The 14,534-nt window shown below is 50.9% G+C and overlaps 1 protein-coding gene across 5 annotated transcripts in view; it reads left to right on the plus strand.

Moving 5' to 3' along the window:
- The first annotated feature begins 5,788 nt into the window (after positions 1–5,788).
- The window catches only part of Acvr2b (activin receptor IIB), a 40,566-nt gene continuing 31,820 nt past the window's right edge, over positions 5,789–14,534 (plus strand). For 2 of the 5 annotated variants that reach the window (XR_379846.4, XM_006511926.4), the window contains exon 1: positions 5,789–6,803. Coding sequence is in view for 3 of the 5 variants with exons in the window: in XM_006511926.4 (XP_006511989.1) it covers positions 6,752–6,803 (52 nt within the window). In the remaining 2 variants the exon portion in view is untranslated. Of the gene's footprint in view, positions 6,804–6,855; positions 7,000–14,534 lie in introns of those variants that run through there. The other 3 variants (NM_007397.3, NM_001313757.1, XM_030244026.1) reach the window with 2 other exon arrangements.

Raw genomic sequence — 14,534 nt, forward strand, 5'->3', positions numbered from 1 at the left:
AAACCTTAACAAACGCAAATTGTCCTCAAAGGAAAGGCAGCAGATCATATAACGAGTAACATATGGTAATCGCAGCTTTGTGCACGCAGTAAACAGAAGTCCTAGCATGAGTCCAGTCAGTAAATGTGAGAGCCCTTAATCCACCTACTACTCAAAGAATTTCCAAACAGTGTACAAACCAGTGCATGCCTGTGTTTAGAGGAGACAAGCACAGAATTGGTGGTTCAGAAAGACTGAATGGTCAGCAACAGTCTGTACACAAAACTCAGAAAGCAGAGACCACAACATCTGTACAGATGTACATCTGTCTCACTGTATAGAACTGAAGTAAGAGACACAACGAGGGACACCATAGTGTTAGGGGCATCACTTCATAATCCTGATGTGCCAGCCACCAGGGTACAGGCTCAGCTATTTGTTTTGTCAGCTTGAAATACATTCTGGAATCCTCTGCCTGAGCCAGAATCCTGTGTGCTGTCTTTCTTTCCCGTTAGCTGTGTCCTGTCAAAGCACATGGCATTTGTGCAACAGCAGCGGTGGAAACAGACCGCTGGAAAGAACAGAGTTTTAACACACCACTATCTTCTTTAAGGCTAAAAGAGACAAAGCTACATGCTTTCTACACCAGCTCTTGGGAGGCAGAGGCAGGTCAGTTTCCATGAGTTTGAGGCCAGCCTGGTGTTCAGGCCAGCCAGGGCTATATAGTTTGATTCTGTCTCAAAGGAAACAAAACAGAACTGAAGGAAACAACAACAAATTCAGAACTGGAGAGATGGCTTGGTGACTGGCCAATTAAGTACACTTGTTACTCTTCCAAGGACCCAAGGTTGATTTTTCTCATCCACGTGACAGCTAATAATGATCTGAAACCCCAGTTCCAGAGGATTTGTCATCCTCTTCTAGCTTTCACATACACTGCGCTACAAATACATCTTTAAATTAAAAAAAATCCATACCCCCTCCAGATGTGATTAATAATGAAATCTATGGCACATAATTAAAGCAATAAATGAAGATATCTCCTAGAATATGAATCACTGATAGCAATGAAAGAATAAAATGGGACTGGTGAGATGGCTTAGCGGGTAAGAGCACTGACTGCTCTTCCGAAGGTCCTGAGTTCAAATCCCAGCAACCACATGGTGGCTCAAAACCATCCGTAACGAGATTTGAAGCCCTCTTCTGGAGTGTTTGAGGACAGCTATAGTGTACTTACATATAATAAATAAATAAATAAATAAATAAATAAATCTTTAAAAAGAAAGAAAGAAAGGAAGAAAGAGAGAAAGAAAGAATAAAATGAAATTAGTTGGAGTGGCAGCATTCTTTTTTTTTTTTTTTTTTTTTAAAACCCAGCACTTGGAAAGCAGAGGCAGCCAAAATCTCTGTGTGTTCAAAGCCAACCTGGTCTACACAGTAAATTCCAGGTCAGCCAGTGTTACTTGGTGAGACCCTTTCTCAGAAAAGTGTTTCGTTTATTTTGTGTGTGATTATGGGTGCACATGTGCCACCCACGGAGAGGGAATGGCAGCTTTCAGGAAGTGATAAGCAGCTTTCACCTTGCTGGGGTAGGTAGTCAATTCTGCAGCAGACCACACACGTGCTTTGTTTTGTTTTGTTTTGTTTTGTTTTGGTTTGGTTTTGGTTTTTTGAGACAGGGTTTCTCTGTGTATCCTTGGCTGTCCTGGAACTCACTTTGTAGCCCAGGCAGGCCTCGAACTCAGAAATCCGCCTGCCTCTGCCTCCCAAGTGCTGGGATTAAAAGCATGCGCCACCATGCTGGGCTTGTTTTGTTTTTTAAAGCTTCATTGTGAACTCCTTGAATCCAGATGTTTGGTTCTTTTCTGTTTTTAGAGATTTATTATTTTTATTTTTGGTATATACGTATTTTGCCTGTATGTGTCTTTGCACACGTGTGCATTGCCTGCTGAGGTCAGAAGAGGACCTTGGCTCCCTGGAACGGGAGTCAGAGACCTTGTAAGCTGCTATGTGGGTGCTGGGGACCAAAGCCTGGTCCTCTTCAAGAGCACCGTGGTGCCACCGCTCTGATTCCAGTCTCTTTCTGTGCCTGTTTGCAGTGGGACTGAGGAATGTCCATGCCCTCGTCACCAGCTGCTGGGTTGCCTTTTTGTTTTCCATGGCGTATTTCCTAACTGTCTAGGACTCTCTTGTCCCACGTAGCCCTTTCTTTCTTGCGTTTCTCTGTCCTTTTGGACCGAAGCTGGCTCATGCAGCCTTTGTTGCTTCCCCTCCCCCAACTCCCCCTTCCCATTTGCTTGTATTTTCGAGAAAACTTTTATCACGTTGTCTTATTCAAAATGTACAAGGAATTCCTACATATTTTTCATGTAGTTGTTTAATAGTTTGGTGTGAATATTTTCAAAGATTCAAACGCCGTGAAGCCAAACCACTACCTCGTCAGAATCTGATAAAAATGTTAAGAGCCACATGTAATTTGTCATGGTTTTCTCCCTGGCTCTGCAATAGAAGAAAAAAACCAAACCAAAACAAAACCACTTCTGTGTTAGCCTATGTCCCTGAGTTTTTACAGTGACTGGAGTTTACCTGGTGACCCCTAATGGACATGTACTGAGAGTAAGAAATAAAGTTTGTGGTTTTAAACCATTGAGGTTTGGGGACTTTTCCCATTAGCACGGTATAACCTAACAATTCTGTCATCACAGAGTGTTACCTCCCTCTCCGATCCGATTCATTTAGCTGACCTCAAGGTCGTCACCATTAAATTAACAGAGGGGGTAGAAAGAAGACCTGTGGTTGGTCAAGGAAGGAACAAATAGAGCCAAGAAATGAAGCCCTCTGAGACCAACGCCCAAGAAAGAACAGATTCCTGGGAATTGGAGCTGGGGCGAAGCACACAGATAGCATGCTTGCTCGGTGTGAAGCGCACAGATACCATGCTTGCTCGGTGTGTGCGAGACCCTGGTTTGAGCCCCAGGAATGCAAAAATAGTAGATACTGGGGGAGCAGTATTCCTGAGAACACCCACAAGCTCTCCCTCCCTAGTATCACACAGAGGATGATCACTCTAGGCTGTGGGCCCCAGTGACTCCCTTGCATGTGTTTAGAGCATGCATATGATTGTGCCTCTCCGTGGCTGAGGGCAGTTGGCCCCGTCTTTTCAGTTGTCGCCAAGTAAAATTATAAAAGTTATGGAAACCTTGGTAGTTTTCGTTGAGGTTGAGGTGTAGCTCAGCAGGATTCAAACCCCAGAACTGGTCGCCGCTTCTGCGGTTTCTGCCATGACAGAAATACTAGCAAGCAGCTCTTTTACCTTCTCCACAATTTCACAGCAAGATTAATGCTTACCACAGGCTTGGCAACAGGTTTTTCTTTCCTTATTGAGGCTACTTACAGGCGACATGCCTTCTCTTAGGCGTATCTGAGTTACCAGCAGCGTTACTTTCTGCATCAGGACCATTATTGGGTGAAATGCAGATTCTCTGAGCACAGCACCATGATTCAATGACCACTGATCCGATCGCCAAGGTGGCCATTAAGGGGTGGCCAATGGGGGCTGGGAGAGGGACTGGAGAGAGAGCTTGATGGTTAAGAATGCTTGCTTCTCTTGTAGTGGAGCAGAGCTCAGTCCTCAGCACCCACATGGGGTGACTCACAATTGCCTATCTCTAGGCCCTCTTCTGGCCTCCACAGGCACTTGCACACAAATGCACATACACATAAATAAAAATAAACCTTAAAAAAAAAACAAACAAAAAATGAGAGACCAGTAAGTGGGCAGAAAATCAGCATGGAAGTTGGCAGGTATCCATTGTGTCCTGTGAAGGTCAGAGAAGAGTGGTGAGAAGTCATCTTGCTAGACAGAGTGGCCAGCAGTTTGAAAGTTCTAACTTATAAAAATTAATATTTAAAGTTTTGAGGTTTGTTTGGCTGTTAGTAACTGAAAAGAGAAACCACAAATAAAGGAGAATTACTATAATGTAATATAAGCATCTAAAAAAAAAACCAAGATACAGTCCTTTCTTTTTTTTTTTAAAGATGTATTTATTTATATGAGTACACTAGCTGTCTCAGGCACACCAGAAGATGGCATCGGATCCCGTTACAGATGGCTGTGAACCACCACGTGGTTGCTAGGAATTGGACTCAGGACCTCTGGAAGAGCAGTCAGTGCTCTTAACCACTGAGCCATTTCTCCAGCCCATAAGCATCTTTCTAATTTTATTATTATTATTATTATTTTGTTTTTTGAGACAGGATTTCTCTGTATAGCCCTGGCTGTCCTGGAACTCACTTTGTAGACCAGGCTGGTTTCGAACTCAGAAATCTGCCTGCCTCTGCCTCCCGAGTGCTGGGATTAAAGGCGTGTGCCACCACGCCTGGCCTAATTTTATTTATTTATTTATTTAGTTAGTTAGTTGTTGTTTTTTTCGAGACAGGGTTTCTCTGTATAGCCCTGGCTGTCCTGGAGCTCACTTTGTAGAGCAGGCTGGCCTCGAACTCAGAAATCCGTCTGCCTCTACCTCCCGAGTGCTGGGATTAAAGGCGTGCACCACCACGCCCGGCCTAATTTTATTTTTAAGTGTATGTGTGCACACACGTGTGCATGCATGTGCATGCACACAGAGGTGTTTGTGGAGATCAGGAGAGGAAGTCAATGTTCTTGAGGTTGGAATTACAGACACTTGTGAATCGTCCAGTCTGGGTCCTGGGAACCAACCAAATCCAGGTTCTCTGCAAAAAGAGCAAGTGCTTTTTACCGCTGAGCCATCCAACCCCAGAGTCCCATCTTTTAAAAAGTCACCTCAGTTACCATTTAGAAAGGGTGCTAGTACCATAGAGATGGCTCACAAGTACTGGGACCTGATGCCAATCCTTAGGATTTGAGTTTGATTCCCAGCTCCTACAGAGTGGAAAGACAGAACCAACTGCAAGTTGTCATCCAACCTCAATGTGTTCATGCTCTCTCTCTTCTGTCTCTGTCTGTCTGCTTCTCTCCTTAACACACACACACACACACACACACACACACACACACACATGCATGCACACATACACATACAAACACACATATAAATAAGTAAAATATAATAAAAATCTTAAAAGAAATAGAAGATACACTTAGCAACGTGAATGGACCCTAGTGACATCTAAGGAGCCCCTCAGCCCTCTGCTGTTAAAGCTGCCCAGATGTGAGATGGAGGGTGCTGGTGGCACGGGGCATATGGAAACATATGACTGTATGTTGGATGCACATAGATACAGGCAAGAGAGCACACACACAATCAATCAATAAACGAACGAAAAATAGGAAGAGTCACAGATGGACTGCGAGCTCGAGGCCACCTGAGGATTACATAAGGAGAGGAAAAAGACCACATTTAAGAGCAAAGGTTGTCAGACAAGGTGCAGACTTCTTGGGAAGCTGAGGATCCCTACCTCAACACCAAAGCCGTAGCAGAAAGAAACTCTACCCAAGTCTGGAGGACTTCAACACCGTCATTTTCATAAGGGAAGTCCGAGGCTCGAGCAAATGAAATGACCCAGGCTGGGGGGGGGGGGCGGCGGGGGGGAGCGTCCTTCCTCCTATGACCCACTGCTCTTGGTGAGGCAGGAGGTAACTATCCGAGGATTCCATAGCATTTTTTTCCCCTGAGTAGTGACTGGCTTTTCCAGTGTAGCTGGGAGGCCGATTGCTCTCACACTCTGATTGTGTAACATCTGAAATGGAGGGATCTGGTGTGTGTGCGTGTGTGAAAGGAACAGAGGCATGTTCTGAACAGATCTTTAGAGGTGGGAGGAGTGCTGAAGGTAAGATGAAGGATGCTGGATTGCTGAGGATCCTTCAGAAAGCAGGTCGCCAACAGTTCTTTCCCACCTGCAGCTGCTCTGTGGGTCCTCCTCTGCTTGGAGATAACTGTGCGTGCGTTGTGAGGAACTGCTGTCAATTCAGACTTCAGCGTTTTCCTGCCAATTAATTAGCCCATAAATGGGAGCTGGAGGGCAGAGGTCCTAGGTTATGGGGACCAGGAGCTACCCACTCACTCAGGGGTCCCAGAGGAGCGTGCATCCCGTAGCGTGGGCTCCATAGCACGGGGCAGGAAAGCACCAGCCAAGTTGTGGGCAGTCCAATCCCACCAGCTCGGAGAGCGCGCCCCGCCTAGCCCTAGAGTCTGGTGCTGCAGGCGCGCTGTCTCCAGAGGGCGCGGGCTGGGGGGCGGAGCCTCGGTGTTGTTGTTCCTCTCCGGCCCCGCCCCCAAGGGGGGCGCGGACCACGCGGCCGGAGGGCCCGCCTCCCCTCCCCCTCCCCGCCCAGCTCGCCCGCCTCTTTGTATCCAACATCCGGGTTTCCCCGCTGGCTCGGCTCCGTGGCCACCGCTCAGGAGCCATTTTGGACTCGGTTCAGGTCCCCTCCCCCACCCCTCCCCCGTTCATGGCCCCTCCGGACTCGGCCCCTGCGCCCGGGGCCCGGGCCCAGCCCCGTTGCGCCATGCCCGCGTCGGGCGCGCCCTGGCCCGCGCCCCGCCGCCGCCCCCCGGCTCCCGCGTCGCCCCATAGCCCGGGCCGCACTGCGCGCCGCCCGCAGCGGCCCTGAGCCCCTATCTCCGCATACTGCCTGGGAACCGAAGCGCAGAAGCGCGCGCTCCTGGAAGCGAGACCCAGAGAAGGAGCGGGAAGCAGAGCGCAGCCGCCGCCGGGCCCTGCGCGCCCCGGGAGCGCAGCGCGGCCCTGCCCGCGGGCTCCGGGTGTCCGCGGGGCGGCGCCGCGGAACATGACGGCGCCCTGGGCGGCCCTCGCCCTTCTCTGGGGATCGCTGTGCGCCGGTAAGGACCGGGCGCGTCGTGGGGGTGCAGGGACCTGGGGCGCGCGGTGTTTACCAACAAAGGGCGGCCCCGCGGCCTCGGCGCCGCGCCACCTGCCTGGGATCGGGGTCGCGCGGGGCGCTCTGGTGCTTGCGATCTTAGAGGCGAGCTCGCCCGTGCGGTTCCTCTGCGCGATTCTGGCTCGCAGAGGTTCTAGGTGATGGGGGAACCTGGAGCGTCAGGGTCGGGGTTCAGGTTCCGCGGGTGTGCGGACCCCAGGGATAGAGCGGGGAAAACCTAAGCGTGGGGAAGGCGGCCAAGCGGGGTGGGCATCTAATTGGGGGCGGCTGGGTTGGGGCTGCTCGCCCCTGAGAGTCATAGGTGTCGCAAAGCGAAGCGGACGGCTTTCCATAGCCCGCCCGGAGTCCTCTGCATCCCGTCCCGCCACTCCGCGTCGCGATCCTCATGCGAGTGGCTCCTACCTGCGCCCGCTTTTCTTGCAGCGGGCCGCAGATGCGCCCTCGTGGGACCGCTTTTGTTTTGGGCAACTGGGAGTGGAGAAGGGTTGAAGAGGCGAACCAACAGGTCTCAGATCGCTTCGGCCGGCACGTGGCGGGCGTGAGTGACCCGCGGTCAGCTCGCAGCCGCCTGCGGGCTGTGGATAGCTGGTGCGCGTCTGCTTGGGACTAGAAGGTGTGGGTGTGTACGCACGAAGTTGTGTTGGGAAAGCGCTTTCTCCCCCAAAGCCTAGGCACTGATTTCTGTGTCCCGATGGTGCTGAAGCGTGCTCAACTTTGTAGGAGCTCCGGGGCGGGCTTAGGGCAGTTCCAGGAAACGTGGACAGTCGGGCATTAAGACTCCAGAGAAAAGATCGTGGAGATTAGGACGGCTGGTGCCCGGTGGCTGGGGCTCTGGGTCCTGCGCGTCTTTGTTCCCAACCCCCATTACACATGCAGCTCGGGTCCCCTGCGGCCCGAGGTGGCAGCAGCGCGGAGTCTGGGAAACCCGCGAGGGGCGGGGCCCGGAGTGTAGGGAAGGGCTGGGATCCCCCTTGCAGCTGCGGGGGTGGGTATCCCAGATGGTCATTGCACCCCCTCACAGGGATCCTCACTTTCAATCTTTTCTATTACAAGGTAGTGAGGGTTAGCTGTTAATTCCGACCCCGAGAGTTTTTGCACGAGCCTGGGTGCGGTGGAGCATGAGTGTACGAACCAGAGGGCAGAGATAACTTCTTTGCTACCCGAGCCCACTGTTGGGAAGCGGTTTCAGTGCTGTCCTGGAGTGGTAGAGGCAACGCGGTGCTCAGGGTGAACATTTTGTTTCTTTCTGCCACTCCCCGAAGTGTTGCTCCAGAGATTTTTCACCCCAAGAATGAGAGCCTGGAAGTGATGGAAAACAGTGGTCTGCTCCGGGGAGGGCGGCAGCAGGCTGACCCCAAGTTATAGGACCAACCTCTAGTCGGCTCTTGACTTACTGGATTTCTGCACCTGGACATGTATGTGCCTTGCCTCTTTTAAGTTTAGGTTTGTTGAAAGCATTGTCTCAGGACCGTTCGCCTCAGACTAGAAGTCTGTATGTACATCACTGCTCCTGTTTGTTCCAGTTTGACCTCACCAGTCACTTCCCATTTGGAGGGGCAGAGTGAGAGTGGATCCCTGGTACCACATTTGCTGCACTGTTTGGGGGAGTGCATAACGGAACACAGAGGCACGTGTTCTGACTCAACCTGTGGTTCTGCCTTTGGGGATAGAGTCACCTGTGTTGTGGTGGCTGCTGCTTTCTCTTTTGAGGAACTGGAGGAAAACTTTGAAGGGTTGGGGTAGAGCTGGCCTTCCTGTGCCTCTGGCTTCAGAGATCTTTCCTTCATGTTTCTGGCTTGATATTCGGAATTACTCAGCTCTGTGGTAAAAAGGAGAGATCTGTATATTGGTGCTGCCAGCGGGAACATGGGCTCGACAGATATATTCAACTTAAAAATTCCCAACAGCCCTGTTAGTAAAAGAAAGAAATAGCTGTGTCTTTAGTGTTTTCTGACTGCTTTCATACCGCAGGACTGGGTGGTTCAAACAGCAGTGTGAGGCTGGAGAGATGGCTCAGTGGTTAAGAGTGCTTGCTGCTCTTGCAGGGGACCCAAGTTCTAGTCCTAACACCTGAACTCTACTTCCAGGAGGGTCCCCTGCTGTCTGGCTCCGAAGAGAGCAACAGGCATGTGTGTGGATGGACACACAGACATAGTTGCAGACAAACACTCCTGAGATAAGTACAGTTAAAGTAGCCATATGTATTTAGAAACCAGCAGTGCTTATTTTAACATGGTTCTAGAAGCCAGGCCAGGGTGCCTTAAGAGAGCCAATCCTGCAGTCAGGATCCCACCCTCATGGTCTAATCCACCCTTACCACTCCCTAGAGATCCCACTTCCAAAGACCTGTATGTCTTTATTGGTGGTTAGGGCTTTGCTATTATGAATGGGGGGGGGTGCAGAGCCTTCCTCTTTGTCATCGTTGGATAGAATTAAGTTAACATGAAGATTAGTCATTTCAATATACATCACTATAATTAATGAGGCAGGAAAAAAAGTTTTTTTCCCCGAGACAGGATTTTTCCATAGAGCCTTGGCTATTCTGGAACTCGCTCTGTAGACCAGGCTGGTATGGAACGCCTAGAGCTCTTTCTGCCTCTGCCTTCTGAGCACTCCGATCCAAGGGATGCGCCACTGCTGCCTGGCCCTGGGTGAGACATGAAAAGAATTTTAACTATCTTCAACATGTGGTACGCATCTTACCCTTTACAGAACACCTCAGTTTCAACTTTGCACACTTGAAGTTCTCTGTAGTCACATTTGGCAAAGCCAATGCCATATTGGACAGCACTGGATGAGAAGGACAGGCTGGGCTGATGCTGTAGCCGGTAGATATTTCTGGAAGTCTTTCTAGATCTGAGGCTGGCCCAGTGTGCCCTGGGGGGGGGGCTGACATTTGGCCTTGTGTTGCTGTGGGCATCCTGGCACGCCATTCTCTGACATCTGCCTCTGTCTGTGGTTCAGAGCTCTGTGTGGCGAAGAGCAGGAGGTGTGTGCGAAGAATGGTCTCAACAGGTCCTTACTGCCCAGAGGTGTTAGCGTAGGCTGACCACTGACACCGGGATGTTTCTTGTCCATTTTCTGTGGGTGGAGGTACATATGAGTGACCTTTAGTCTTCTGGTCCATTGCAGTGGGAGAGGCCAAGGCCAAGGGCTGCAGAGTCATGGGTATTCTCTCCCCAGAGCGGATGTCCTCTGCTCTCTGTCCTGTCTGCTGGTCTTCCCAGACTGCCTGACTATCAGGTGGGCATGCCCTTTGGGAGGAGTAGGTACCCCCCTCTACTCTCAGAGGCCCTTACAGAGCAGATGCAATCCTTGCCTGAGTGAAGACGTGAGACCCAGAACCCTTTGGGTGTGTCTTGCTTAGGCAGGCTTTTGTAGTGTGCCTCCATGCTCCTTGCTCTTCCTGGCACCCAGAATCCTCCAAGTCTCTCGGGACTCGCCCTGGCAGTTACCTGAGGCCTTTCTTTTGCTGGGAGCACAGGGGAAAGCCCCATTATCTCTCGTCCTGCTGCTCTAAGAAAACAGAACTCCAGAAAATATAAATCAGGGCTTACATGGGCACTTTTACGTGTGTGTGTGTGTGTGTGTGTGTATACACATACAGACATAGTGTTGCGCATCCTTTGTGGGCTCTGTAAAATCCCAACTGCCTTGCAGTCAGCCCTCCCCTTGGGGCAACCTGTCCCTAGAAGGTTGTGTGCGTTGGACCTATTCCTTATCGTGTTTGGTCCATGGACACGTCCTTGCCTTTTCTACTGCTACTTGTGATTCTGCCCATCACTCTGTTTCCATGGTTTCTTCCCCATCCAGGAAGCCATCTCTCTGAGTGCCTATGTATTTAGCCCTTCTACCTGAGAGGTCAGTGGTACACATGGGATCTACAGCAAGTCAGAGCCTGAGTTCAGAGCCAGCTCCTAACCTATTACCATGGCCTAGGATCCAGTGGGTTGAGGGAGAAGAGCAAATCTGGATCATTGAGGACCATTCATATTTTCAGTCATAACTCCTCCCCATTCATATGTGTGTGTGTGTACCTGTTCATGTGAATGCCTGTGTATATGTGTATATACCTGTTCATGTGAATGCCTGTGTATATACCTGTGCATGTGGGTTCCTCTGTGTGTGTGTCTGTGTGTCTTTGTGTCTGTGTATACCCCGTGCATGTGAATGCCTGTGTATATGTGTATATACCTGTGCATGTGGGTTCCTCTGTGTGTGTGTCTGTGTGTCTGTGTATACCCCGTATATGTGAATGCCTGTGTATATGTGTATATACCTGTGCATGTGGGTGCCTGTGTGTGTGTGTGTGTGTGTGTGTGTGTGTATACCAGTGCATGTGAATGCCTGTGTATATGTGTTCATACTTGTGCATATGAATGCCTGTGTGTGTGTATACCTGTGCATGTATGTGGGTGCATGTTCAGTCTAGAGAGCATCACATGGCTTTCACAATTACTCTCCTCCTTATTTTTTTCTTAAAAGCATTTTGTCTTAGCTTGTGGGCGTGGGCCACAGCTCACTATGTTTGTGGAGGTCACCGGACAACTTGAAGTTGGTTCTCTCCACAGTGGGCCCTGAGAAATCAGACTCAGGTTGTCAGGCTCGGTAGCAGTCAAACTTTTACTGCTGAGACATCTTGTTGGCCGCCACTTCATTTTTGAGGCAGAGTCTCTCTGACCCGGGAATTCACCCTTAAAGCAAGGATTACAGGTGCTCACCATACTGCGTGGCTTTTCGTGGGGGTGCCGGGTGTCTGAGCTCTGGTCCTTATGCTTGTGTGACACACATTTCGTCAACTGAGTCACGTCCCCAGACCACTGTCTTCTTTATGAGACAGTGTGGATAGTCAGTCCTGGGTTAGGATCCTGGCTGCACTGGCCTTTCTAGAACAGGGTTTCTCAAACCTTGACAGCAGTGATTTTTGCACCTGTGGATTCTGTCCATTGGGAGGAATGTTGGTGGCAGTAGGGAGGCAAGCCTGCACTCTGCAGATGCTCAGCTCTCTCCTCGGACCATGGTGAGTGGAAATGACTCTTGGCATCTCTGAGGGTTGGGGTGAAACTGTGCTTAGGTAGGCTGAGAACCAGTGGTCTAGAACATTCAGCCTTTATTGGGGTACACAGTTGTGGGAGGTGAGGGTTATGGTCCATTCATCTTTCTCCCTCTCGAGTCAGGATAGGGAGCTGGGTTCTCCCTCAAAGCTTGGATAATTCCTGCATCTCTGAACCTGTTTGTGTTTGGTTCAAAATCAATGGTCCAGCGGACTGGCTGCCACAGAGGAGAATCCTGGCGTCCTTGAGTTTTCCCAGAAGTGGTTCAGGTTTCAGGGAGGCGGCCCGTTGTGGGTGGCCGGGCAGCCTGCCTGCCCGCACCCGCCCACCTGCTCTGGCCTTTGCCTTGAGGCTGGCACTTATGCCTCTCCCTCCCGCAGAATGTCAGGAAGTGCCTGTTGTTGGGGCTCTGCCTGCCTGACACCCCCTCTCTACTCACCTGGGATCTGGGTGAGCCCGGGCTGTATCTGTCTGCCAAGCCTGGAGGGTCGTAGCAGGATCCTGGCATGCCCTTTCCTCCCAGTGGGCCTGCCCAGTGGCGCTCCGAGGAGCCGCAGCGGCTGCGGGCCTGGAACTTCCAGGCCCAGGACGCCAGGGCAGGGGGGCAGCCTCACCCCAAAGGTATGGGCCTGTCTCTTCCCACGGGGCTTGGGAGGTATGTGGTGGGAAAGCCTTGCCTAAGAAAGGCACGGTGGGCTTCCACCGAGGCCCATTTGCTGGTCTCTGCAGGCTGGCAACTCCCTGTGGCTGCCCCATGCTCTTTTTATGCTGTGTTACGCGGAGGATTGTCAGGGAACATTTCTTCCTGATCCTCGTCAGTAAGACAGCTTGGAGCTGCTTACTGGTGGGGCTTACGGGGTGGCCACAAGCCTTCTGACCATCATTCCGAGTTCTCCACATCACTCTGTGAAGTGTTGCTGAAGTGAGGTTTTCTAGGCCCACCTCTTCTGCACTCTCTTCCCCATGATGCTGTGGTTGCTTTCTTAGAGTTCATGGGTCTGGCCCTTCCTTCCATGCTGTCACCAGGCTTTTGCTCTGGGCCGCACACCCCTTGTTCTGTGCCCCTTTTTTTTTTTTTTTTTGCCACATTGTTGACCAGACTTACAAATGAGCCTTAGGCCCAGAGGTGGTTGCTCCACGCAGGTCGCTGGTGGTGCTCCTGGGTGCCCAGGTTTTAAGAGTTGGGAGATGCTCCAAACTCTTAAGACGTCTTCAGGTCGGTCCCTAAGGTCGGCAGGATACTTCTGACCACGGTAGGGATTGGAAATCCACAGATCAGTCCCGCTGGGATTGTTCCACGCAGCAAGGGTGCCTTCTCCTGGCATGGGACTGACTAGTCCTGGCTTCTGGCCTTGGACAGTTCTGTTCTTTTCCCATCATGCTATGCACACACATGTGCCATCTTTCCAGACCCTCTTGGGGCCTGGCAGCTGAGCCTGGTGTTTTCATTCATGGACACGTGATTTTGGAGAGAAAGCCTGGTCCGCTGGGCAGGTCTGTTGCCCTCCTCCCTAGGGAATGTTCTGGAGGGGCCTGGCCTGCTGGACAATGGTGCTTCTTCTCCCTGGTTAGTTTCTGGGCTACAGCTGAGGAGTTTGGTGAGGCAAAGCCAATGCTCTTGTTTGTAAACGTGTTCCTAGGCAGACTATTTCGGTTCTACCTCTGAGAACCAAGGAGGCTAAAATTAGTTCTGGGGAGGAAAAGGAAGGCTGTCGGAAACTCAAGCCCTTGGCTGGAAGGTGGAGGAGGCTGTTTCCCCATGTTTGTGGCAGAGTGTTTGGGAGGATGTGAGCTGAGCAGCTGTTGTCTGTCCATCTGAGTGGAGGGAGGGATGCCTGACTGCCCTGCAGACCTGGGCCACTGAAAGGAAGCAGGTGGCTGTCTTGGGAGCTGTCTAGAATGTTCATGCCAGTGTCTGTCTGTCTGTCTGTCTCTCTCTCCCTTTCCCTCCTTCCCTCCCTCTCTCTCCCTCCCTCCCTCCCTTCCTTCTTTTTTCTTTTCATTTCTTTTCTTTCTTCTGGTCTTGCAGTGTTCCAAAGTGTTTCCGGGTGTGGAAACAATGCTGTCTGATGCCCACCTTAATGCCAACCTCCTCGCCTTCTACCTCAAACCCGGTAGTTTCCTGCCCATTGATTTAGAAACGTCTCATGCGTTCTCAGAGCCCTGGGTTGGCAGCCAGGGGTTAGGAATCTTTTCTCTTGCATATCTGGGTGGACTTCCTTTGTGTGTGAATTTGAAGTGGGGTTCAGTAGGAGTCTTGTCTATGGCCCAGGCCCCTTGGGAGACCTAACTTCTCTGCACAGAACACGTGGGTCAAGGTTCATCTACCAAGTGACTTAAAAAGTACAGGGACACAGGGTTGAGAAAGGTGAGTGACCCCTGCCTGAGGGAGGGTCAAGGTTTGTTTTCTCTTAAGTTGAAAACCTTCGCTCTACCCAGGGGTCTCCTGGTTAACCTCTGTGGGGAGCAGAGGTCACGGGAGCCCTATTTTCTTTAGCTCTTTTTAACTTTTATTAACTTTATAGCCGTTTAAGTAGCACGCATATGTTTAGTTGCAGGAATTTAGCTGTTAGTAGGTACAACCGAGGTCTCATTGGGTGTGGCAGTGCATTACGTGC

The sequence above is a fragment of the Mus musculus genome, chromosome 9, assembly GCF_000001635.26.
Source record: "Mus musculus strain C57BL/6J chromosome 9, GRCm38.p6 C57BL/6J".
In the NCBI taxonomy this organism is placed as follows: Eukaryota; Metazoa; Chordata; class Mammalia; order Rodentia; family Muridae; genus Mus; species Mus musculus.